Source organism: Carlito syrichta, unplaced genomic scaffold, assembly GCF_000164805.1.
Source record: "Carlito syrichta isolate Samal-C Ts95f unplaced genomic scaffold, Tarsius_syrichta-2.0.1 Scaffold314117, whole genome shotgun sequence".
Classification (NCBI taxonomy): domain Eukaryota; kingdom Metazoa; phylum Chordata; class Mammalia; order Primates; family Tarsiidae; genus Carlito; species Carlito syrichta.
Genome location: NW_007258213.1, coordinates 250,884 through 276,192, shown reverse-complemented (window position 1 = coordinate 276,192; position 25,309 = coordinate 250,884). Strand labels below are relative to the sequence as shown.

General features: G+C 46.0%; 2 protein-coding genes across 7 annotated transcripts in view; one reads left to right on the top strand and one right to left on the bottom strand.

Annotated features, from left to right (window-relative positions):
- CLUAP1 (clusterin associated protein 1) overlaps positions 1-14,394 on the bottom strand; it is a 48,586-nt gene extending 34,192 nt beyond the window's left edge. For 2 of the 6 annotated variants that reach the window (XM_008071117.1, XM_008071113.1), the window contains exons 1-5: positions 9,731-9,858; positions 7,320-7,431; positions 6,345-6,429; positions 4,962-5,141; positions 1,303-1,398 (exon numbers count right to left, since the gene is read on the bottom strand). In XM_008071117.1, the coding sequence (XP_008069308.1) occupies positions 1,303-1,398; positions 4,962-5,141; positions 6,345-6,429; positions 7,320-7,431; positions 9,731-9,752 (495 nt within the window). In that variant the 5' untranslated portion in view covers positions 9,753-9,858. Of the gene's footprint in view, positions 1-1,302; positions 1,399-4,961; positions 5,142-6,344; positions 6,430-7,319; positions 7,432-8,565; positions 9,020-9,039; positions 9,181-9,730; positions 9,859-14,332 lie in introns of those variants that run through there. The other 4 variants (XM_008071116.2, XM_008071114.2, XM_008071118.1 and 1 more) reach the window with 4 other exon arrangements.
- An 8,307-nt stretch (positions 14,395-22,701) lies between these two features.
- On the top strand, positions 22,702-24,258 carry CUNH16orf90 (chromosome unknown C16orf90 homolog). Its single transcript, XM_008071132.1, has 3 exons — positions 22,702-22,747; positions 23,219-23,560; positions 24,092-24,258. The coding sequence occupies exons 1-3, from the start codon at positions 22,702-22,704 to the stop codon at positions 24,256-24,258; spliced, it is 555 nt and encodes a 184-aa protein (XP_008069323.1).
- The last annotated feature ends 1,051 nt before the right edge of the window (positions 24,259-25,309 follow it).

Genomic DNA, 25,309 nt, shown 5'->3' with positions numbered 1-25,309 from the left:
ACTCACCTCAGCCTCCCAAAGCGCGGGATTACAGGCTGAGCCACCAAGCCCGGCTGGAACCACATTCTTAAAAAGCTGTTATAAGGACCAGGCGCATTGGCTCAAGCCTGTAATCCCAGAACTCTGGGAGGCCAATGCAAGAGGATTGCCTGAGTGCAGGGGTTTGAGACCAGCCTGGGCAACTTGGTGAGACCTTATCTCTACAATAAATCAAAAAATTAGCCAGGTATGGTGGTACTCACCTGTAGTTCCAGCTACTTGGAAGGCTGAAGCAGAAGGATCGTCTGAGCCCAGCAGGTCGAGGCTACGGTGGTTGTGAGTGTGCCACTGCACTCTAGCCTGGGCAGTAGAGTGAGACTCTGACTCAAAAAAAAAAAAAGCATTCTTAAATGTAGAGGATGGCACATACTCTTTGGTTGGCATTGGTTGGAATAAGAATTGCAAATCAGTTTCCACTGCAACATTAACTTTACCTCGTTGGGACTGGCACCAAGATTGCTGGTCCCAAACCTGCGATGTGAGAATCACCTGGGAGACTCTGAAAACTTCCAGTGCCCAGGTCACATTCCACAGCAATGACATCAGGATGAAAGTCAGGTTTCAGGAGTTTTTAAAGATCGCCTGGTTATTCTCCTGGGCAGCAAGGTCTGGGCACTGCAGGTTCAGAACAGAATTTCTTTTTTCCAGTTGGAGTCTCACTCTGTCACCCAGGCTGGTGTTCAGTGGCACGCTCATAGCCACCGCAGCCTCAATCTGCTGGGCTCAGGTGATCTTTCTCCCTCAACCTTCTAAGTAGCTGGAACTACAGGCACACATCACCATGCCCAGTTAATTTTCTGATTTATTGTAGAGATGAGGTCTTGCCAAGTTGCCCAGGTGGTATTTAACCTGTGGGTTCAGGCAATCCTCTCACCTTGGCCTCCCAAAGTGCCGGGATTACAGGTGTGAGCCACAGTGCCCAGCAGAACAGTATTTTTTGAGAAGATTGCTGAGGCTGAGTACAGCATAAGAAGGCATCATGATCAATAAAGTCTGCCATGCACACAAGGGGAACAATTTCAGCCACATGCCACATATTTGCCATTCCTAAATATTCCTAATCAAGGAATTGAAACCAGTGGACTAGAAACAGGAAGAGCAGCTTACATCCTGTATCACTTTCCCACACATTGTCTCATTTAATCAGGAACATTTAATTAAATCAGAAGAACTGAAAAGGGAGAAACAGAATTGAAAAAGAAAAACTTGAAGAGAAAATGTGCATAGCTAAGGAAGTAATTAACTTATCTAAATGTTGCTCACCCTCAACTCTACCTCCTTGCCCAGCAAGTCAAACAGAGATGCTCCCTTGGAGGTGATTTCAGATGCAAGCTGCCTGGCTGCTTTCAAGTCTGCAGTCTGGAAGAAAAATATCAAAAACAGAAACCTCAGTGACATTTTTACCAGGCATTCAATCACTAATCTGTTAATATTAATTTCTACCTTTGGTCAGGACCCTTCACTACAGAACATGTTTTTCACCAGGCACATACATGCTGCAGAAGAACGCTTCCAGGACAGGGTTGCTATGAGGCTTAAATAGGGTAACATCTACTAAGTACTCACAACAGTTCTGGGCTCCACAGTGTGGGGGCAAGCTACTGCCAGGAAGGTAATAAAGACACACTATTATTTAACTCTCTGCACAGACTTCTTTCTTAGGATGTGCATGCCACCCCTTTTCCTTGTTTATGCTGAATTTTCCAAAGAGCCCAAACATAAACTATCCCATTCTCTCCTAAACAACTAATTCCCAGCTTCTCTCTTTTGTTTTCTACCCACCAGCAATAATGCTCCCTCTTTGTTCACAACTGATGCCTTTCTTCCTACTTCTTTAGTACTCCAAGATATGGCTCGCTCCAGCTCTAACTGCCTTTTCCTTCCTTCCTGGCAGCAAATGCCCAGTTTTCTTTCCAGGGTTCTCCTCACCTTCTCTACTTCTTAACCGTAGAGTGTGCCAGAACTGAGTTTCAGGGCCTCTCTTCTGCTCTGCTGGCTCTCCTCCTAACCCTGTAGCTTTAACACTATCTTTGTGCTGATGCTTCCCCAGTTCTAGCCTGGACTCTCCCCTGAGTTCCAGCCTCACACACCAGCTACTTGCACATTTCCACCTGAGCATTCCAACAGGCATTGCAAATGTAACACATCTAGAACCTTCTCCATTTCAGTAAATGACAACCTTATCCTTCCAGGTGCTCAGACCAAAAGCTTCAGAGCCATGATGTCTCTTGCAGTAAACCACTAACCACATGTAGCCACTTTCACTTAAATTATTTAAAAATTAAATAAAATTGGACTCAGTTCCTCAGTTGTACTCACCATGCACAGCCAACAGCCCCCGTGGAGTACAGCACAAAGGCAGAACACATCCCTTAGAGCAACAAGTTTGACTGCATGGCCTTCTCAGGATCTTCCTTGCATTACGCTGTTTACTCTCAACCCACATCCAATCCCCAAGATCTCCTGTCAAAGTATGCCCTAACCTCTAGTCACTTCTGGATTCTAGCTCCAGTCATCGTTAAAAACCCATGAATGAGTTTTCAGGTCCAACTGTCAGTAATTACAAGGCTTTACTTGGCTGGCCTCATAGAGGAAGCTACCCTTCCTCACTCCAGATGTGGGACACAGCCAGTGCACTGCAGGTTCTGAAGGAGCTGCACTCAAGGACTCAGGGCCCCCCATGTTCTTATTTACATTTCTAGCCACAGCTCCCTCATTCCTAGGTCTCTTTATCTGAGGCCTTGGGCCAAGGTCCTCTTCAGGTGCCTCTGCTAACACTGCCTTATGAGGGGAGAAGGGGAGACCTTGAAGACACTTTGCCCACTGACTCAGAAGCTGGAACTCTTCCACTCCAAGCCCACCTACCTTGGCTTTCCCCCCACCTCAGAATCCATAAAACTGCCAAAGCCCTTTGCTGGGTGCTCCCTAACACTGAGACAACTCCACATCTGTGCAGATTCACCTGGCCATTGGCCTGTGTGCCATTCCATGGGGGAAAGTGGAATGGGGGAGTTGGTGCTTCCTCTTTAGAGTCTTGCTTTTACCATCACACAGTAAGTGATTAAAGGTTAAATTTTCGAAGCCGGGCTCGGTGGCTCAGCCTGTAATCTCACCCTTTGGGAGGCTGAGGTGAGTGGATTGCCTGGCCCGCAGGTTCGAGACCTGCCAGGGCAACTTGGCGAGACCCCATCTCTACAATAAATCAAAAATTAGCCGGGGGTGGCAGCGCGCGCCTGTAGTCCCAGCTACTTGGAAGGCTGAGGCGGAAGGATCGCCAGAGCCCAGCAGGTCGAGGCTGCGGTGGCCGGGAGTGGCCACTGCACTCCAATCTGGGTGACAGAGTGAGACTCCAACTCAAAAAAAAAAAAAAGGTTAAATTTTCTTTAGCTTTGCTGTTGTCATCAGCTCCTCCAATCCTGATAGCCCATCTCTCTCTACAGCTCTGCAGAGCTCCTACATCTACCTCCCCCACCGCCACTCTGTATGAAGTCACTGTCATCCCTGCTTTCAACTGGTATCACCACTTCCACTCTTGCCTCCCCCTTCAGTGTGACAACATCCTAGCAGCCAGAGTGATCCTTTGAACAGGTAATTCAAAACATGTCGGTTTCTACTCAAAACCGAACGACTTTCTACCTCAGATTAAAAGTAAAAGGCTTTCCAGGTGCCAGAGCATCTGTTACTGGCTCTCCTCATATAGCCTCCTTACTTCTCCTCAAACATATAAAACACATTCCCATCAAGAGATGCTCTTCCCCACCCTGCATGGCTCGTTCCTTCCCTCCCTCAGATCTCTGCTGAAAACACCATCGAATCCGTGAGAACTTCCTGATCATCCTATTTAACCCTTTGCACTTGGATGTCCCCTCTGAGGGGACATTGTAAACCCAGCAAATCACTTGGATGTCCACCTCTTAGGGGATACTGTAAATCTAGCAAACCACTCAGATGTCCCCTCTCAGGGGACAAAAAGAGATTGCTGGTGACTATACAGGACAAACTTATGCAAGCACAAATTTTTCAAAAATGTATGTTTCCTCAAGTTTTCCATTCAAATTGGATGAAAAAGCAAATAAAGAGATGGAATATATAATAAGGTATAATCGATCAGTTGAGAAGTGGTTTTTTAAGAACCATGAGTGTGTCCTTCCACATCTTCTTTGAACAACAGACTGAATAATAAATTATATATTATTAATGTGGGAGGAAGAAAACAAGACTGCATTGTCTGCTCAAATAGAAAAACACCCAGTGGAAGACGTCAAACAAATTACTATTGCACAACATGTATAAATGAACTTGTAATACATGTTTGTGACTGTTCCACACATTACCACATGTCAGAAAAAGATAAGATATAAAACCTTAATTTTTTGTCATAAATAAGTTCCTCAGTGTCCAAAGTTCCATAATAAGTCAAATATCATTACAATAAAATAATTGGTTCCAAGCCATAAGATTTAATATGATTTGTTTTTCACTACTTCATCAAAAAGTGGGGTCAGTCAAGTTGCTGGTAGATGTCTCCGAGTGCAAAAGGTTAGGTTACCCCCAGCACTCTGCATCCTTGTCCGTTTTACTGTTCTCTACAGTATTTACTGCATCTGACCTTCCATACCTCTCCCATCATTGTTCACAGTCTGACTCCCCCAACTAAGCAGCAGAGATACACAATTTCTCTCCTTTTGTTCACACCTGTATGCCCAATGCTTGAATGCTACCTGACAAGTACTAGGGTTTCAATAAATAGTGGAATTAATGTATTGTGACTTTGCTTTTATTCAAACACTAATGAGCCCAAAACTGATAAACTGCCCTCTGCAAGGGTAAGGAAAGAAATGGTGCTGTATGAGAAACATTCCATTTCAGAGTTTGAGAAATAAACATTCTGTCCCTCACTACAAGCCTTTCGTCGTCCTTACCTTTGAGCCAAGATCGAACTTGAATTTGCTGATATCTTCCTCTCCTATTTTAAAGCCCTCCATCCCTTTGGTCTTCATAGCATTATAAAGGACAGATGTGATTTTCAACAGTTCTTTCACGGCATACCCATCTGCTTGATAAAGCTTCTTAGTGTTGAGTTTTATGTGTGCCTTGGTGGCCTATTTATAGACACAAAAAAAATTTAGGGCCCTTTCCATGTAATGTTTAAGCCAAATCCCACATAGATAAATTGAAAATGTCTCTGCCATAATTGAAATATAACCTAATAGTATTAAGAGTAAAGCATTCGAGCAACTCATACATTGTAAGTGGGTATGTAAATTGGTACGATCTTGGTGGAGAGTAATTTGGTAAAAGACACTAAAATTACAAATGCATGTCTTTGACCCAGCAGTTCCAATCCTAAGAACTTATTCTAGGGATATATTCACATAAAACAAAATGATATGTATAGATTATTTGTTATAACACTGTTTCAAAGAGCAAAGTTGGAAACACTCTAAATGCCTACTACATAAATCACATAAATTATAGTATATCCACGCAGCAATATTACTCAGGTATAAGAGATTACGAGGAAATTCTGTATGCTTTTGGGACAGTTCTCCAAAATATACCATTAAATGAAGAAAGCAAGAAGCTAAACAGTGGTGCATAATATGTCACCATTTGTGTAAAAGGAAGAACCTATATTTTTATTAGCTTATATATGTAAAAAGAAACTCTGGAAGAAATTTAAAACAGTGGTTACTGAAAATGACACCGGGCCAATGGCAGACAGGGCAGAAAGTCATTTTACTCTATATGGTTTCATGATATTGGACTATGAAACATATTACCTATTTTAAAATAAATAAAATTCTTAACAAATAATGAATTAAAAAACAAAAAAAACTTTGCTGGTGAAATGGCTCCACAGAAACTTGGCAATGTGATGGTTTTAGAAAGTAAACTCAATTATTATTTACTTATTAATTTTGAGTTGGAGTCTCACTGTCGCTCAGGCTGGAGTGCAGTGACAAGCTCACGGCCACTGCAGCCTCGACCTGCTGGGCTCAGGTCATACTTCAACCCCAGCTTTCCAAGTAGCTGGAACTATAGGCATGCGCCATCACACCCGGTTAATTTTTCTTGATTTACTGTAGAGATGAGGTCTCATCAAGTTGCCCAGGCTGGTTTTGAACCCGTGGGCTCAGACAATCCTTTCACCTCGGTCTCCCAAAGTGTTGGGATTATAGGCATGAGCCACCATGCCCAGCCGTAAACTCAATTATTAATACCCAAATTGAAAGCTGCCCTAATAGGATTCATCCTTTCTAATTTATTTAATTCTATAAATTCACAAGTAACTGTCAACTAACCATGAACTGGGCAATTGCCTTAATGAAGAAAACCCGGTCTTGTTCAGTCTCAACATCAGGAGGAATGTCAATCTGAGGTTCATACCTACCAGAAAGAGAGAACGAACACAAGTCAATCAACCAGAAAGTCCACTAAGGGGAAAACAGGCAACTGAGAGCACAGAGTATGAAGCTCTCCAACTCTCCAGCTAAGACAGGAAGACTAAGAAAAACTTCAAAAGCAACACAAAATACCAAGGGAACAAATCTGCACCTAAGAACAGGCTTAACTGACTTCAAAAACCAAATGTGGGGCTCAGCAAACAAAATGAAATTTATCTCAGATCTCAAAGTTTCATGAAAATAATCAGAACTGCCTGATTATTTTCTGACAAGGGCTGACATAAATGCTAGTGCTAATTAGTTAGCTTTGAGAAACAGCTGAGTTGTTGGAAGTTACTTTCTTCACGTTGATATCTTGCCAGGGGTCAGCAGACTGCAAGCCCTCAACCTTCAGCCTATAAGCTAAGAACAGTTTTTACATTTTAAGAAAAAAAAAATATGCGACAGAAATCTTATGCTGTCTCTATATTTTATGTGTGATAGCATGTAAAATATTTACTATCTGGTCCTTAACAAAAGTTGCCAACTCTAAACCATATTAGGCTTATGCAAAAAAGAAATCCGAATTATTTCTAATCCATTGTACTGATTAGAATGTGCAAGGAGGTACCACCTGTCACTCTGGTGAGGAGATGACCAGGAGCTTGGCCCAGCACCCTTCTGAGGAATACTGAATTCTCCTTTCTTCACTGCCTGGTCTATTCCCCTCTCCTACAGTGTACTTTAAATCAGCTGATTTTAAATAGGCTACTGAGTCAGTCAAACACACTTCAGTGAACTCTTCCTTTTGCATCACAACATTATCCCGTTCCTAGGTGGCTAATAAAGAAAATCTAGTATTCATTCTTAGACTTCAATGAGTGCAGTTCTAACCTTTTCACAAGCCAGAGAAGCACCTCAGATACAAGTCCAAAATTGGGTGTGCGAAAATTTTCCATAGAAATATGTCGTGGGTATCCCAGGGCTCTCATCATCTCTGTGAAATCTGTCCACAGTAAAATACAATTCAGTTAGTTTCTTGCCAAACAGCAACTATGTATTTACTAGATAACACCTTTGCTTTCCCTTATTCCCAACATTCTGACAGTTTTAGGGACTATTTATCAGCTGTCTAAAAGAGAAAGCAAAAAGGAGATAAAACTGACAATACATAGTCTGCTACCTGAAAAACATCTACTTGAGTTCAATGGGAGAAGTAGATGTTATACAGGAAAATGGGATTTAGGAACTAGTTGTGAACTTCTCTCTTTTATATAACATTTCTCTTGACCAATCCAAATAAGAAATACCTGGCTTTATAAAATGTCATTAAACAAAATTGACAGTGGTTTAGATCTTAAATTTAGCTGATTAAGAAGTTTTTATTTAATGTCAACATTAGTTATTTCTAGGGGGAGTAGGCAGGGTGAAGTTAGAATTTCTGAGTTGTCTTTTTTTTTTAGTGAACATGTAACACAGGTTTTAAAGATTAGTAGCTTTGTATTTAGAGAAATCTTAAAGAGAGTGGTTGAAGTATAGAACAATATGTAATTTAGTATAAAACATATTAAGAAACAGTAATACCAATAGTTGATACCATAGGTTAGGTCACCTCAGGAAAAGCTATACTGCTTTCAAGAAAGTAAATTTGAAAAGAACACAACACACATTTTTTTGAATTCCAGTAATGTGCCAAGATCCATATTCTGTGTGCTTCCTGGCTATCTGCCCTCTTCGTGAAGATGGCTGTTCAAACCACCCCACTGACATTCATAAATAACCTACCTGAGCGTTGGAAGTTAAGTCAGATTTTTCCAGACAATGGAAGAGAAGGTACGAGCACACGAAAGAGCAAAATCAAAAAGGGATTCTACAGCTGTTTTTTGGGAAATGTGAATAGAGAGACAGAAAGCAGCAGGCTTCCCATCACAGAGTCAGGGCATTATCTAAATACTTCTTCCCTCTTGGTAGTCAAGTTCTGAAATTCTGAAGTATTATTGTCAAAACGAAGACTCATTTGAGTAAGAGTCTTACCATACATTGCACAACTGCACACCATCCATTTAAGGACAAAAGATTCTGAAATCCCCTTCTCGTTCAACTCCATTTGGCATCCCCTAGCAGAGTGCTCCACACCCACCTTGCCTATTGTCATCAGGAGCCCTCAGATCTCCGAGGACATGGATTCACACTACGGTGCTAGTTAGCCACACCAATAAAATGTGGTGCGTCTTCCTGGACATTTACACTGTAGCAAAAGAGCAGTTCATAACCGAAAGGCGTAATTTCTAAGGCTGACATTCCAGGCACCAGCAATTCGGTAAGAAATTCAAAGCGGACCCTCAAACCACAGCCAACTGGCAATCACCTACTATTGCTATGCGGGTGGAGCTGGCTAGCCGAACGGTTTTAGATTCAGAAAATAACTGTGTATAAAAAGCAGGAGATGCGGTGTCACACCGGCCTACGTCTTAGTCTGTAGTTCCACCCGTTTCTAGCTGTGAGACCCAAAGCAAGCCGCTCTGTGACTCAGGCGCTTCATCCATGAATTAGACCGCCTTCCTCGCTGTTAAAGCCAGAACATAAGACACGGAACGTAAGAAGCCCGGCATACCACAGGCGTCCCCCCTGGGGGTGGTCACTAATGCTCAGTCCCGTTCTTCCGACTTGGGCGCTCAGACAACCCGAATTCAAACTCCAGCGCCTGTGCCACTTGTCCAAGTTATGTGACTTCTCTGTGCCCGCGTCTTCACCTCTAAACACAGGGGCCGCAGGGTTGTTCAGAGGATTAAACGAAATGGGGCATAGACACAGAGCAGCCCCTGGCCAGCCGTGAAAGCTCAACAGGTGAGTCCCTCCTCGGCCACGTTGCTGTCCGTTTCCCTAACTGCAGGCTAACCCAACTCCGAAACACCGAAGTTTCCACGCATGCTCCATAGGCGGCGAGCAGCCCGTCCCCCGCGGCGGTCTACATGGAAATGGGTTAAAATCACACAGAATTAAAAAATCCAGTTTTTCAGCCGCATGCACCACATCTCAAGATTCCGTAGCCACACGTGCGGCCAGTGGCACTTGGAGAATTTTCTATCATCGCATGAAGTGCCATCAGACAGGCCCGGGCGCTCAGCCTGGGTCGCAGCCGCGGGCCGGAGACAAGCCCCGAGGCGCAGAGGCCTGAGAGGGGAGGCGGGGGAGGACCCCCGGCGGCGCGAGCCTCGGCAGGGCGCTCGCACGGGGGGGACTGGCGGGCCGAAGCCCCTAGTCTCTGGAAGACCCGCGGGTCGCAGGGGGCGGGGCTGGCTTACTGCGGAGGTCGCGGAAAGACATGACGCTCCGGTCCCCAAAAGCTCCGGGTCACGGCAGGTTGTCCCGCAGCGCTCGGGGCCCCGCGCAAGGCCGGTCGCTGTAGCAACCGACGGAGCCTTGGACGGCGTGCGAGCGGGGCCAAACAGGACGGGAAGCGGAGCAGCCGCCGCGTGCGCACGCGCAGAAAAGGGGCAGACGGCAGAGGGCGCTCCGTGAACGCCGAGGGCATCAGACGTGGTTGGCTTAACCTGACCTCTACCCGGCGATGCTGGGACCTCGGCACGCGGGCATACTGGGCCCGCGGCGCCCGAGCTCCAGTGTTTACGGAGGTTTGGCACTGACTGACAGGCAGCGAGTACCTACTATGTGCTCGACACTGCGGTAAGCGCTTTACACACTACTCATTTCTTTAAAGAATGTACTAGAACTGGGTGTGGTGGCTCACGCCTGTAATCCCAGCACTTTGGGAGGCCGAGGCGGGAGGATCGCTTGACCGTGGCGTTCAGGACCTGCCCGGGCAACATAGCGAGACTCTGACTCTACAAAAAATACAAAAATCAGACAGGCGTGGTGGTGTGCACCCGTCGTCCCAGCTACTCAGGAGGCTGAGGCAAAGAGGATCACTTGAGCCCAGGAATTCGAGGTTGCAGCGAGCCGCGATTGGGCCACTGCATAGCAGCCTGGGTGACAGCTAATCTAAAACCACAGGAATTTATTTGAGATTATTTTCATTTTGAATAGATGTCAAGATACCCAACTGAGATAGAAGTATTTATTCCCCTGAGAATTCAGCCACTGAGAATACAGACTCCGGAAGACACAAAACAAAAAGCATTTATTTATCACTACACACTGTATACATGCATCAAATGATCACGTGTAACCCCTAGAGAGATGCAAGTATATATTAAAAATAAGAATGTATTAGAATCTCAGAAAGTCGGGTTTGCCCCTTTCCCGTCCTGTGCACGGCGGGCTTCGACTCTGGCATCTGTGAAGTGGCTGGCCCGCGGCCCGTGCCCGGAGGGGCGGAGAAGTGCCCGTGGCGTGGAGGTCACGGGGCTCGGGAGAAGGAGCGGAGGCCCGCGCTGACCGCAGAACGCCAGCGTGGGGGGGTTGGGGTGGGAGGTAGCAGGGCAGGGAGGGGCGGGGGTGAGGTTCCGGCGGGGATTCTCGCAGCCTCCAGCCTCGGTCCGGCGCTGGCCCTGTCCACGGAAGCCTCGCAGTCGGAGGCTTGAGGAGACAAGCATCTCACGTGTGATACAGAAAGGTGCTCCGCCGGGGGCAGCACTGTCGGCTTTAGTCAGGTGGTTTGAGCAGGAACAAGAAAAGAGACTTGTGCAAAAAGCGACTGATCAGCCTCTGGTTATTTTCAGGCTACTTTCCTCCTACGGGTTAAAGCAGAGGGGACTTCCTTACCATGCTAGCGTAGGTTGACAGGCTTTACCCACTCACCCCCTTCTTTTTGAGACGGGGCCTCACTCTGTCACCCAGGCTGGAGTGCAGTGGGACGATCATAATTCACTGCAGCCTGGAGTCTTGAACTTCTGGTCTCAGGCAATTCTCCCACCTCAGTCTCCCAAGTAGCTGGAGCTACAGGCACACATCACCATGGCCCAAGTAATTTTCTAATTTTTTGTAGAGATGGAGTCTCGCTATATTGCCCAAGCCCGTCTCAAACTCCTGGCCTCAAGCGATCTTCCCACCCTGGCCTCCCAAAGCACTGGGTTTACAGGCTTGTGCCACCTGACTAGTGCCGCTTAGGTTGATTGCTGTGAATCTCCTGTTTTTTGACAAACTAGGTTGTTTCTGATTTTTTAAAAAATTATTTATTTATTTATTTATTTTTGAGTTGGAGTCTCACTCTGTCGCCCAGACTGGAGTGCAGTGGCCACTCCCGGCCACCGCAGCCTCGACCTGCTGGGCTCTGGCGATCCTTCTGCCTCAGCCTTCTGAGTAGCTGGAATTACAGGCGCGTGATACCACGCCCGGCTAATTTTTTTGATTTATTGTGGAGATGAGGTCTTGCCTGCCCAGGCGGGTCTCGAACCTGTGGGTTCAGGCAGTCCACTCACCTCAGCCTCCCAAAGCTGCAGGATTACAGGCTGAGCCACCGAGTCCGGCTTAGCCTGTTTCTATGTTCTGTTTGATTACATGGCACCTAGCACTAGTGACTCCATTGTGATTTGATCTGGTCTCTTGGTGTCTAGTGCCAGAGCTCACTCCCAAACAATGGCCTTCCATAAATTTTATTTCACAACACTACTAAGAAAACAGAAAGGGGCTGGGCATGGTGGCTTATGCCTGTAATGCCAGCACTTTGAGAGGCTGAAGCAGGAGGATTGCATGAGCCCTGGAGTTCGAGACCGGCCTGGGCCACATAGCAAGACCAACTCTCTATCAACAAAACAAAGCAAAAACCCCAAAATTAGCTGAGTATGGTGATGTGTGCCTGTAGTCCCTGCGCTTTGGGAGGCCGAAATGGGAGGACCGCTTGAGCCCAGAAGTTCAAGGTTCTGGTGAGCCGTGATGGCGCCACTGCTCCAGCCTGGGCAACATTTGAGACCTTGACACACACACACACACACACACACACACACACGCACTAAAATGAAAGAAAACAGAAAGGGGCTGGATGCAGTGGCTTTTGCATGTAATGGAGGCTGAGGTGTGAGGATCACTTGAGGCCAGGAGATTGAGCAACATAGACCCTATCTCTACAAAAATGAAAAATGAAAAAAATTAGCCAGTGTGGTGGTGTAGGCCTGTAGTCTTAGCTAAGAAAACAAAACAAAACAAAAAGATAAGGCACAGCCTAGAATAAAATATTTTTTAAAACATATGATAAAAAGACTTGTATCCAGAACATATAAGGAAATCTCATCACTCAATAATGAGAATTCATTATTTATTGTCCAATTCAAAAATGGACAAAAAACTTTTAATAGATACTTCATAAAAGAAGATATATAGTCCTATTTATGACTGAGACCAAGGAAAAAAGGAGATATATGGATAGAAATAAGTAAACAAAGAGCACTTTGGGAGGCTGAGGTGAGCAGATCAAGAAAAGCCTGGGCAACTTTGCAAGACCTCATCTCTACAATAAATCAAGAAATTAGCCAGGCGTGGTAGCATGCACCTGTAGTGCTGGCACTTGGAGGGCTGAGGTGGAAGGATTGCTTGAGCCCAGCAGGTTGACGCTGGGGTGGCTGTGAGCATGCACACTCCAGCCTGGCCACAGAGTGAGACTCCAACTCAAAAAAAAAAGGAAACAAAGAGATGCTCAAGATTATTCGTTATTAGGGAAGTGCATATTAAACCACTGCAGTGAGATATCACTATGAAGTTATTAAAATGGCTAAAACATGCCATGTCAGATAACATGTTTTTAAAAAAGACCTAAAAATTACATGTAGATAAAATAACTAAAACAAAAAACTGACAATGTCAGGGGCTTGAAAGGATGTTGATCAACTTGAACTTTTATGCATAATTGATGAAAATGTCAAAGAGTGCAGCCACTTTGAAGAACAGTTCGTAGTTTTATTTTGTTTGTTTTTTTCTGGGTTTTTTTTTTTGTTTCTTTGGTTTTTTTGAGTCAGAGTCTCACTCTGTTGTCCAGACTGGAGTGCAGCGGCACGCTCATGGCCACCGCAGCCTTGACCTGCTGGGCTTAGGTGATCCTCTCGCCTCAGCCTTCCAAGTAACTGGAACCACAGGTATGTGCCACCATGCCTGGCTAATTTTCTGATTTATTGTAGAGACACAGTCTCGCTGTGTTGCTCAGGCTGGTTTCCAACCCTGGAGCTCAGGCAATCCTCTCACCTCTGCCTCCCAAAGTGCTAGGATTACAGGTGTAAGCCACGGTGCCTGGCTAGTTTTCTTCTAAAGTTAAACCTACACTTAACAGATCGCTCAGCAATCCTACTCGCAGGTATTTGTCCAAGAGCAATGAAAACTTACGTTCACACAGAAACCAAGAGCAATGAAAACTTACGTTCACACAAATGTTTACAACAGCTTTATTCATAATCACCCAAATCTGGAAACCACCCAAATGTGCCTCAATTTGCGAATAGATAAGCAAACTATAGTACAGTGGAACACCAGTCAGCAATAAAAGAAGGAACAAACTGCTGGTATATACAAGAGTAAGAAGGAATCTCCAATGCATTATGCTGAGTGGAAAAAGCCGGACTCAATAGGCTACCTACTGAATGAGTCCATTTATGTGACAGTCTAGATGAGATGAAACCGTGAGTGGAAAAAGCCGGACTCAATAGGCTACCTACTGAATCAGTCTATTTATGTGACAGTCTAGATGAGATGAAACCGTAGAGACAGAAAGCAGAACAGCAGTTGCCAGGAGGAGTTGGTTACAAAGAATTTATATCTTGATTGTGGTAGTTACATTACAGTGGGTGTTTGTCAAAACTCATAAAACAGCTGGGCTCAGTGGCTCAGCCTGTAATCCCGTGCCTTGGGAGGCTGAGGTAAGTGGATTACCTGAGCCCGCGAGTTCGAGACCCACCTGGGCAACTTGGTGAGACCTCATCTCTACAATAAATCAAAAATTAGCGGGGCGTGGTAGCGCGTGCCTGTAGTTCCAGCTACTTGGAAGGCTGAGGCAGAAGGATCGCCGGAGCCCGGCAGGTCGAGGCTGTGGTGGCCGGGAGTGGCCACTGCACTCCAGTCTGGGTGACAGAGCGAGACTCCAACTCAAAAAAACAAACAAACAAAAAAACTCATAAAACTGCACTAATTATCTTAACATATCTAAAATTATATCTCAATAAACTTGACTACAAACAAACAAAAAGTTCTAAGCTAAACCATTTAGTGACTTCCCATTACTGTTAGAATAAAGCTCAAGCCCTCTCAGTGGGGCTTCCTCTGTGTCCAGCCGCTCCCACCTCTCCCTGTCTTCTATCCACACTGGCCAGCTTTCCCTTAAATGCGCCAATTTGTTCTGCCTTGAGAGATACCTGTAGTTCCCTCTGCCTGGGGTGCTCTTCCCAGCCTCTTCAGATCTTTGCATGGCTGCCTCCTTTGTCTCATACGGGTCTCACCAAATGTCACTTTCAAAGAGGCCTCTCTAACCACCTGCACCAAACCAGCCCTGGCTCAGCCCCTTCCCATCACATCACCCTGTTTTTGTGCTATTGTTGATGTTTGAGTCAGGAGTCTCACTCGGTTGTCCAGGCTACAGTGCAGTGGCACAATCACAGCTTACTGCAGCCTTCACTTCCCAGGCTTGGCCCACAGACATGCACCACCACGCTTAATTATTTTATTTTTGTAGAAACTAGCTCTCGCTATGTTGCCCACACTGGTCTCAAACTCCTGGTCTCAAGCCATCCCCCCACGCCTTGGCCTCCCAAAGTGATGGGATTAACAGGCGCAAGCCACTGTGCTCAGCCACATCACTGTTTTGTTTGCTTCTCTGTTTCTGATCTGGACATGTGAGCTCTGTGAAGGCAGAGACGTTTTTTCTGTCCTATTCTTGACTGTATCCCCAAATCTACAATAGCGTCTGGTGCTGCATAGGTCCTCAGAACATATCTGTTCTGACTGAATGAATAAATATGAATAACAGGGATGCCTGAGAGTAAATTGCTATAATGAGGTGGAAAGTCTTTGAGGAAAGGCCACGTCTTCAGTTCTTGTCCCCACCACCCCATACTTCTGTCCTGCCTGCGATGCCCAGTTTGGGTCTGACTTTGGGGGCAGGTGCTAATTAGTTCTAGACTTGTGTGCTCACGTCAGGCTACTGGGAGTCCATGAGCTGTTTTACAGTGAAGGCAAACTGGTGTACACAAGCTCCTGGAACTGTCCCTAAAGAGAAGCGCCAGAGCCTGGCACAGTGACTCAGCCTGTAATCCCAGCACTTTGGGAGGCAGAGCGAGAGGATTGCCTGAGCTCTGGGGGGTTCGAGACCAGCCTGGGCAACTTGGTAAGCCCTCATCTCTACAATAAATCAAAAAATAAGCCGGCCGTGGTAGCATGCACCTGTAGTTCCAGCTTCTTGGAAGGCTGAAGTAGAAGGATCACCTAAGCCCAGCGGGTCGAGGCTGCAGTGGCCATGAGCGTGTCACTGCACTCCAGCCTGGGGAGTTAGACTCCAACTCAAAAAAAAAAAAAAAGAGAGAAGCGTCAGTTATGTGACCTTGAACAAGTTACAAGTTACTTAATCTCTTGATGACTCAGATTCTTTAACCTTGAAAACTGGAAGCAATTTTCAACTTGGGAGAGTTACTGTGAGAATTAAATGAGATGTGCTGGGCAATTTGGGGCAGATCACACTCAACAATCACTCTCTCTGGCAGAGCTTAGAGGGAGCATGGAAAAGGGAATCAGAGCCTCCTCTCTTGGTTTTTACATTTTTTTTTTTTTTTGAGTTGGGATTATAACCTGTCGCCCAGGCTGGAGCACAGTGGCACAATCACAGCTCACAGTAGCCTCAAACTCCTGGGCTCAGGCGATCCTTCCCAAATAGCTGGGATTATAGGTGCATGCCACCACATCTTGTTAATTTTTTTATTTTTTGTAGAGACAAGGTCTTACTATGTTGCCCAGGCTGGTCTCGAACTCCTGGGCTCACGCCATCCTTCCACCTTGGTCTCCCAAAGTGTTGGGATTACAGGTGTGAGCCACTGCGCCTGGCCAGTTACATTTATTTTTTAACCATTTTATTGAGGTATGAATGGCATGTGATAAACTGCACATATTTCAAGTGTGCAATGGGATAAGTTCTGACACAAGTATACATCCCTGAAACCATCATCACAATGATAGCAAACAATCCATCACCTCAATATTTTCCTGTGTCCCCATCTTGATAATTCCTCCCTTCTACCCTTCTCTGTCATCCCTTCACCCCCGAGCAACTACTGTTCTTCATTTTATCACTATAAATTTGTTTATTTCTAGAATTTTCCATGAATGGAACCTTACAACATATGTTCCTGTTTGTCTGTATTCTTTGACTCGGAATAATTATTATGAGATTCATCCATGTTGCAGTGTGTTTCACAAATTCAGTCCTCTTTATTGTTGAGTCGTATATTCAGTGTCCAGACATACCACAGTTCATTTACCCATCACTTGTTGTTGGACAGTTACAGTTTTTGGCTATTATAAATAAAACCGGCTGGGTGCGGTGACTCACGCCTATAATCCTAGCCCTTTGGGAGGCCGAAGTGAGAGGACTGCCTTGAGCCCATGGGTTTGAGACTAGCCTGGGCAACTTGGTGAGACCTCATCTCTACAATAAATAAAAAAATTAGCTGGGCATGGTGGTGTGTGCCTCTAGTTCCAGTTATTTGGAAGGCTGAGGCAGAAGGGTCACCTAAGCCCAGCAGGTCGAGACTGAGGTGGCCGTGAGCATGCCACTGCACTCCAGCCTGGGCAACAGAGTGAGACTCAATAAATAAATACATAAACAAACAGACAAACAAACAAAGCTTGTATGAATAGTCATGTAGAAATTCTTGCATAAACATATTATTTCTTTCTTTCTTTTTTTTTTTTTTTGAGTTGAAGTCTCACTCTGTTGCCCAGACTGGAGTGCAGTGGCACGCACCCGCACAGCCTTGACCTGCTGGGCTCCGGCGACCCTTCCACTCAGCCTTCCAAGTAGCTGGAACTACAGGCGTGCGCTACCACGCCTGGCTAACTTTCTGATTTATTTTAGAGACGAGGTCTCGCCAAGTTGCCCAGGCAGGTCTCGAACCCGTGGGCTCAGGCAATCCACTCACCCGGGTCTCCCAAAGTGCGGGATTACAGGCTGAGCCACTGAGCCCGATCAACATATTTCTTATACCTAGAGTAAATGCCAAAGAATGACATGTCAGAGTCATAAGGCAAGCAAATGTTTTTTCTATTTAGAGAACTTTTAATTTTAGAATAGCTTTAAGTGAAATAAAGAAGTTGCAAAATCAGTATTATGAGGAAGATAAAGGAAAAAACAGTTGCAAAGATAGTACAGAGTTCTCCATCTATCCCCCATTGTTAACATATTAATATATTTGTTACAATTAATGGACCAATATTGATACATTATTATTATTAATCAGAGTCCATACTATATTCTGATGTTCTTACTTTTAACCTCATGTCCTTTTTCTGTTCCAGGATTCTATTCAGGACACTGCATTACACTTAGGTGTCATGTCGCCTCCATTTCCTCTGGACTGTGACAATTTCTCAGACTTTCCTTGTTTCTGATGACCTCGATAGTTTTAAGATGTAGTGCTCAGTCACTTTTTTTTTTTGAGTTAGAGTCTCACTCTGTCACCCAGGCTGGAGTGCCATAGCTCACTCACAGCTACCCCAGCATTGACCTGGGCTCTGGCAATCTTTCCACCTCAGCCTTCCAAGTAGCCAGAACTACAGTTGCACACTACCACACCCAGCTAATTTTTTATTTATTGTAGATACGAAGTCTCGCCAAGTTGCCCAGGCTGGTCTCAAACCTGCAGCCTCAGGCAATTCATTTGCCTCGGCCTCCCAAAGTGCTGGGATTACAGACTGAACCACCAAGCCTGGCCTACTTTTTTTGTGGTAAAATATGTGTAACATAAAATTCGAAGGCACAATTCAGTGGCATTAAATATATTCACAGTGTTGTGCAACCATTACCTCTATCTAGTTTCAAAACACTTTAATCACCCCAGAAGAAGACCTCATACCAAGTAAGCAGTCACTTCCCATTCCTCCTTCCTCTGAACCCAGTAACCACCACTCTACTTTCTGTCTTCATGGGTGTTTCATACAAATGAAATGATACAATATGTGACCTTTCATGTCTTGATTCTTTCACTTAGCATAATGTTCTTGAGGTTCGTTCATGCTGTCGTATATACTGGTACTTTATTCCTTTCTAGCTGAATGTTTATTGTATGAACACATCGCAATTTGTCTGTCCATTCATCAGTTGATGGACATTTGGATTATTTCCAACTTTTGGCTATGGTGAATGGTGCTGCCATGAACATTTGTGTACAAGTGTTTGTTTTAATAACTCTTTTCAGTTTTTTTTATATATCTACCTAAAAGTGGAATTTCTGGGTCATATGGTAATTCTTCGTTTAACTTATTGAGGAACTAAGTGCCAAACTCTACCATAGAAACTGCACCATTTTATATTCCTACCAGCAGTGTATCAGAGTTCTAGTTTCTCCATATCCTGATGAACACATCATTTGTTGTTTTTTTTCAGTATAGCCATCTTCATGATATAAAGTTGTGTCTTATTTTGATTTTGATTTGCATTTCCCTAATGTCTTCCCTAGTGATGTTGAACATCTTTTGATGTGCTTGTTGACCATTTGTATATTTTCTGTGGAGAAATGTCTATTAAAATTTTTTGCCCATTTAAAAATTGAATTGTGCCAGGCTCGGTGGCTCACCCTGTAATCCCGTGCCTTTGGGAGGCTGAGGCGAGTGGATTGCCTGAGCCCGCGGGTTCGAGACCCGCCTGGGCAGTGAGACCTCATCTCTACAATAAATCAAAAAAATCAGCCAGGCATGGTAGCGCATGCCTGTAATTCCGGCTACTCGGAAGGCTGAGGCGGAAGGATCGCCGGAGCCCAGCAGGTCGAGGTTGTGGTGGTCGGGAGCGGCCACTGCACTCCAGTCTGGGCGACAGAGTGAGACTCCAACTCAAAAAAAAAAAAAATAAATAAAAATTGAATTGTATGTCTTTTTTGTTGTTGAGTTGTAGAAGTTCTTTATGTATTCTGCATGTGAAACCCTTACCAGATATATGGTTTGCATATATCTTCTCCCATTTCATAGTTTGTCTTTTCACTTCGTGATTGTGTGTTTTGCAGGACAAAAGTTTTTACTTTTAAAGAGGTCCAATTTATTTCTTCATCTGCATTTTTCTCATAAATTCATTGCCAAATCCCTATGTTTTTCTTCTGTTTTATAGTTTTAGATCTTACATGTAGGTCTTTAATCTATTTTGAGCTAATTTTGTATATGGTGTGAGGTAGGGGGCCCAACTTTATTATTATGCTTGTGGCTATCTGGTTGTCCCAGCACCATTTGCTGTAGGGATTATTCTTTCCTACATTGAATGGTCTTGATGGCTTTGTCAAAATCAATTGAATATGGACAAATCGGTTTATTTCTGGGCTTTCTATTCTATTTCATAGGTCTAGATGTTTATCCTTATGCAAGTTTCACACTGTTTTGACTACTGTATCTTGTAGTAAGTTTTGAAATCAGAAAATGTGAGTCCACAAACTTTGTTTCCCTTGTTCAAGATTGTTGTGGTTATTTTGGCTCCTTTGTAATTTCACAAGAATTTTAGGTTTAGCTTTTCCATTTCTCCTTGTGATAATTAATTTATGTGTCCACTGGACTGGGATGCCTGATAGCTGGTAAAATTATATTTCTGGGTGTACCAGTGAGTGTTTCCAGAAGAAATTAGCACTTGAATTGGTAGACTGGGGAAAGAAGACTGCCCTCACCAAAGAAGGTGGGCACCATCCACTCCATTGGAGTCCCAAGTATAACAAAAAGGCAGAGCAAGGGTACATTCACTCTTCTTATACTGGAACATCCTTCTTCTCCTGCCCTTGGACATTGGAACTCCTGGTTCTTGAGTCTCTGGACTCAGGGACTTATGCCAGCCCTTATCCCCATCATTACCACCCCAGTTATCAGGCCTTGGGACTCAGATTGAATTACATCATTGGTTCTCCAGCTTGCAGACCGCATATTGTGAGACTTCGTGGCCCCCATAATCACGTGAGTCAATTTCTCTAATAAATCTTCTCTGTATAAATTTGTCTATCTATTTATCTATCCTACTGATTGTTTTTCTGAAGAACCTTGAGTAATACACTGCCTAAAGGTCATTTCAATTTTGTTAAGAATTACATTGGGCACTTTGGGGAGTATTGCTATCTTCAGAATATTAAGTTTTCAGTCCATGAACATGGGCTTTAATTTATTTAAGTCTTTAGATTCTTTCAGCAATGTTTTGTGGTATTCAAAGTTAAGTCTTGCATGTCCTTGGTTAAATTTATCCCTGTTTTATCATTATTGACTTTTGCTAATATGTAGAACTACAACCAGTTTTTGTGTGTTGGCTTTAAAAAAAATTTTTTTTTGAGTTGGAGTCTCACTCGTCACCCAGGCTGAAGTGCAGTGGCACACCCACAGCCACCACAGCCTCAACTTGCTGGGCTTCAGGTGATCCTTCTGCCTCAGCCTTCCAAGTAGCTGGAACTAAAGACACACACCACTACGCCAGGCTAGTTTTTGTGATTTATTGTAGAGACGAGGTCTCACCAAGTTGCCCAGGCTAGTCTCAAACCCCTGGGCTCAGACAATCCTTTTGCCTCGGCCTCCCAAAGTGCTGGGATTACTGGCTGAGCCACCACTCCTGGCTATTGATTTTATATCCTGAGACTTTTCTGAACTTTATTAGCTCTGAAAGAGCTCTACTAGGTTTATTAGCTCCACTAATTTCTTTTTTGAGTGTGGATTTTTTTTTTTTTTTTGAGTTGGCATCTTACTCTGTCACCCAGACTGGAGTACAGTGGCATGATCACAACTTACCATAGCCTCAAACTCCTGGGCTCAAGCAATCCTTCTGCCTCAGCCTCCAGAGTATCTAGAAACACAAGCATGCATCACCATGCCTGGCTAATTTTTTAACACTGTTTTGTAGAGATGGAGGTTTCACTATGTTGCCCAGGCTGGCCTTGACGCCTGTGCTCAAGCAATCCTCCCACCTCCATCTCCCAAAGTGCTGGAACTATAGGCATGAGCCACTGCTCCTGGCCTGAGTATAGTTTTTTTCTATGTACAAGATCATGTTAACTGTGATTAAATAAAATTAAATGTTTAACTTTTTAAGAAACCGCCAAACTGTTTTCCAAAGTGGTTGTACCATTTTACACCTCCAGCAGAGTGAATGGTAGTTCGAGATCCTCCACATCCTTACAAACAGCTGGTATTATCCACACAATATGTGGTAACTGACTCACAGGAAAATGAACAGAAAAGTTAAGTGACTTGCCCAATCTCCCAGAACAACCTTTTCGGCATGTTCAAAGCAATGACCCTGGTTTTGTTATCAACCCAAAGAGGCTAATTTCCTGAGGTGCAGAAGCCGGTACTATGACACCAGGTTTTTTTTTTTTGATGAACGAAAAGCTTTATATTGAAAGTTGACTCCCAAGAAGACAGGAGTCAGGCTCAAATCTGTCTTCCCATGCTGACTTGAAGGCAGTATTTTTATTAGAAAAGGTTCAGGAAGTAGTTTCTGAGATCAGTAGGTGATTGACGGAAGTAAAAAGGAGGTAGAGAAAGCCCTTGGCCATGTGCAGTTATCTCTTTGTCCTATCTCATGGGTTGCAAATTCAAGGGGAGTTAGTATGAAACGTGGTGGAAATTCAGGCTGTGATGTCACCAAGATAGTCAGCCATCTTGGTTCGAACCTCTTTCAGGCAGTTCTTTTGTCTCGTAAGCAGTTCTTTTGTTTCTGTTTTAGCAAGTTGTTTATTTTCTTATCTGCCATCCTGAAAACTCAAGAATTTCTGTTAGTCATTGGTTTCTTTAACTCTTTGGGGCACAGTTTCAATCTTACCAGGCCTATAGCTCAGTTCCTACCCACAGATGAGGAAGCTGCTCCCAAGAAATCACCCCACAGAGTAACTCTCTAGCCTGCCAGTGATGAGTCTATTTTGTGTGACCTGATCCCAGCCAGAGGTACCAGGGACCTCCCCTAGCATTTTGGCCCCTTCCTGTGCCCTCCTCCCATCCTGTCCCTCCCCTGGGCACTGTCCTCCCTCTAACTAGGGTGGCCAGAAAGGCTGGGAATCTTCCCTGTGACATCATAAGAACCAGTTGTCATGGGAGACATGCAGACCCACCCCCTAAGTAGGGGAGAGCAGGACCCTGCTGCACACAAGGCCTGGCCGCTCCTCCCCTACCACGCTGGCCCTCCATGGAAGCCTTGGTCTGTGCATTCTCTGAGCTGCGCATACGAGAAGGTGCTGGGCTGAAGGGAGAAGTGGCAGGAGGAGAGATAACCTCCTGTGCCTATCTGAGTACAAAGCCACTTGGGTCGCCTCAGGGACATGTATGGGAGAGGGGAATGGCCTCTGGTCCAGACCATGTGACCCTGGGCTAGGCACTACCTCTTGAATTCACTGTGCAATTTCTCTACTGGGTCTAGAATACTCTTTCTGGGGTAGAAGACACAATGGGGGTGGCGGAAAGGGCTCTCGGTACCAAGGTCTTGTGCTTCACAGACCTCCCTGTTGGTCAGGAGGGGAACAGGAGTAATTGTCAGGCATAGGCAGGGTGGTAGCAGGGAACTGAGCCCATTTGACAGAAAGGAAAGCCAAGGCTGGGCAGACTGGGGGTGGAGTCCATCATGTGAGCTGGTCTAAGAGACTACATCCTCCCCTCACGGATGCCGCAGCCAGCTGGCCACCACCCTCCCACTCTCCCCTCTGCAGATGCAGTGAGCTGGGCCCAAGGCCACCCTGGCCACCCTGACACACCGCCCAACATCTACGAGGGGGGCCTGGGGGCCCAGCAGCAGCAGTGCCCCAGCACCCGGGGAAGCAAGCCCACAAACTTCCGGCTGCGCCACCTCCGAGGTCTGACTCTCTACCTGCAGGGCCACATGCAGCCTGCTGGTCAGTGTGAGAGCCACTGGCTGGACCGGCTCATGGCTGGAGGCTGCCTGCCACGGCCTGAGGGCACGGGCCTGCCACAGCGGACTCTGGTCCCAGGTAACAGCCACGGCTCAGCCCTTCTGGAAGCCCAACTGCCCAGGAAAGGCCTGGGAAATGCAGGTGAGCTCTGTCAAGACAGGACTGAGCACAGAGGGGAAGTCCCCAGGGTGGGGCTGGGCTGGGGACTTGGATGAACCCTTCTCCGCCCACGCTATTGTCCAGGATACCCCCACAGTGGTGTCATGCCCCAGGAGGCCACAATCTTAATGAATCTGTCCCCCTCCCTGTGCCATCCCATGGCTGGGTGGAGACTGGAGAGTCCGTCAGGGACAAAGGCCTGTAAAGCAGAGGGAGGCTCTGGGACAGAGTTCTGGGCGACTGTCCCAGTTCTGCCTTGATGAGGGACCTTGGACAAATCTCTCCCTTGCTAGGCTTCAATTTTTTCATTTATCAAATGAGGGGTTCAGGTTAGATGAGGGTCCTTCCAGCTTGAACCACTCAGTCCCCTGAGGGTTCTCTTAGGGAAGAAGCACTGTCCTCTTCCTTTCTGTTTTGAAGGATGTCTGTCTCAGGAGACCCCAGGGTGGGATGCCAGCCTTCCCTCTCACCTCCCCTCGGGTCCCTCTGAGTGACTCCTTTCTTCTTCCTCAGCTTCCAGTTCCAGCATGGACCCAACCAAGGGTGCCCTCTCCCAGCCTGGTCCCCCTGAGGGCTTGGGGCTCCGGCCCAAGAGGTCCTGGGGGGCCTCAGAGGAGGCTATGTGTTCCTTGTGCAAGAGGACACGCTCTGGGGCCCTGGAGAAGCCATATAGATCTTGAGAGCCATGACTGGGGACAGAGGGGGACAGATGGCCAAGGAGGCAGGTCCAAACAGGAAGGGCTCAGCCCCCAGCAGTGGCTCTCCCACACGGAGATGGCCCAGACAGCTAGCTGCCCAGCACCCAAGCCTGGGCAAGCCTTGGGAAAATGTGAGGGGGAAGGAAGAGGTCCTGAGGGAGGGACAGAAGTAAGAGAAGCATGGCTGTGCCCTTGCAGCCTGTTTAAACTCAACTTGTACCTGCGAGGCCAGGCTGAGCAGAGAATTGGGCTCCTGAGAGGCCTGGGAGCACTCACGTCTAATCTCAATAAAAAGTCAAGGCCTGCGTGTTTGTCTGTCTTCAGGCAGGTGTCTGTGGGCTCTAGTTAAACTCCTCCGGCCTCACGCCAGAGCTGGCCTGGAGCAGAGCTTGCCTCTGTCCCCCATCCCAGTGCAGCCTGTGTGAGTGTCCTATTTCTCTCTGGGAGTCACATACCCAGGGCCTGCACTTCCTTTCTATCCCAGAGTGAGCAGCCCTGTATCACTCCCAGGGATGGGTCTGGAGTGCTCTCACTCTTAGCTGGAGGCATGAGAGGCATGAGCCAGGGTGAGGGGCTGTGGAGCACCAAGGAGGGAGTCTGGGAGGGCTTCCTGGACAAGGCCCTGCTGAGCTTGGTTCTACAGGGTGGTCAGGGCCTCAGCAGGTCTAAATGCAGGGCATGGCGTTCAGGACATGGGGGTGAAGAGGATGAAGGAAGGTAGGCCTGGGTCAGGGAGGGTGCCAGGGAAGACAGCAGCCCAGGCAGACCTCGCCCCACTCCTTGTCAAGGACTTGGGGAGGCCACTGCTCTGTGGGACCCAGCTCTTTGCTCCCACCATGGAGGATGAGCACAGTCCTTTTCCTCCCGGCAGGACTAGACTCCAGGCACCCAGGCATGAGCTTCCTCTGTACCGGGGTGTCTCCACTCGGCTCTGTCAGAGTTCGGGACCAGATCATTTTTGTGGTGGGGCTGTCCTATGCATTGGAGAATGTTTAGCAGCATCCCTGCCCACTACCCACTAGATGCCAGTAGC

Excerpts from the sequence above, each read along its gene's own strand:
- CUNH16orf90 (XM_008071132.1), top strand. The coding sequence starts at position 22,702 with ATGGAAGCCTTGGTCTGTGCATTCTCTGAGCTGCGCATACGAGAAG. Across the intron at positions 22,748-23,218 it reads TGAGCTGCGCATACGAGAAG|ATGCAGTGAGCTGGGCCCAA; the intron begins GTGCTGGGCTGA and ends TCCCCTCTGCAG. Across the intron at positions 23,561-24,091 it reads GAAAGGCCTGGGAAATGCAG|CTTCCAGTTCCAGCATGGAC; the intron begins GTGAGCTCTGTC and ends CTTCTTCCTCAG.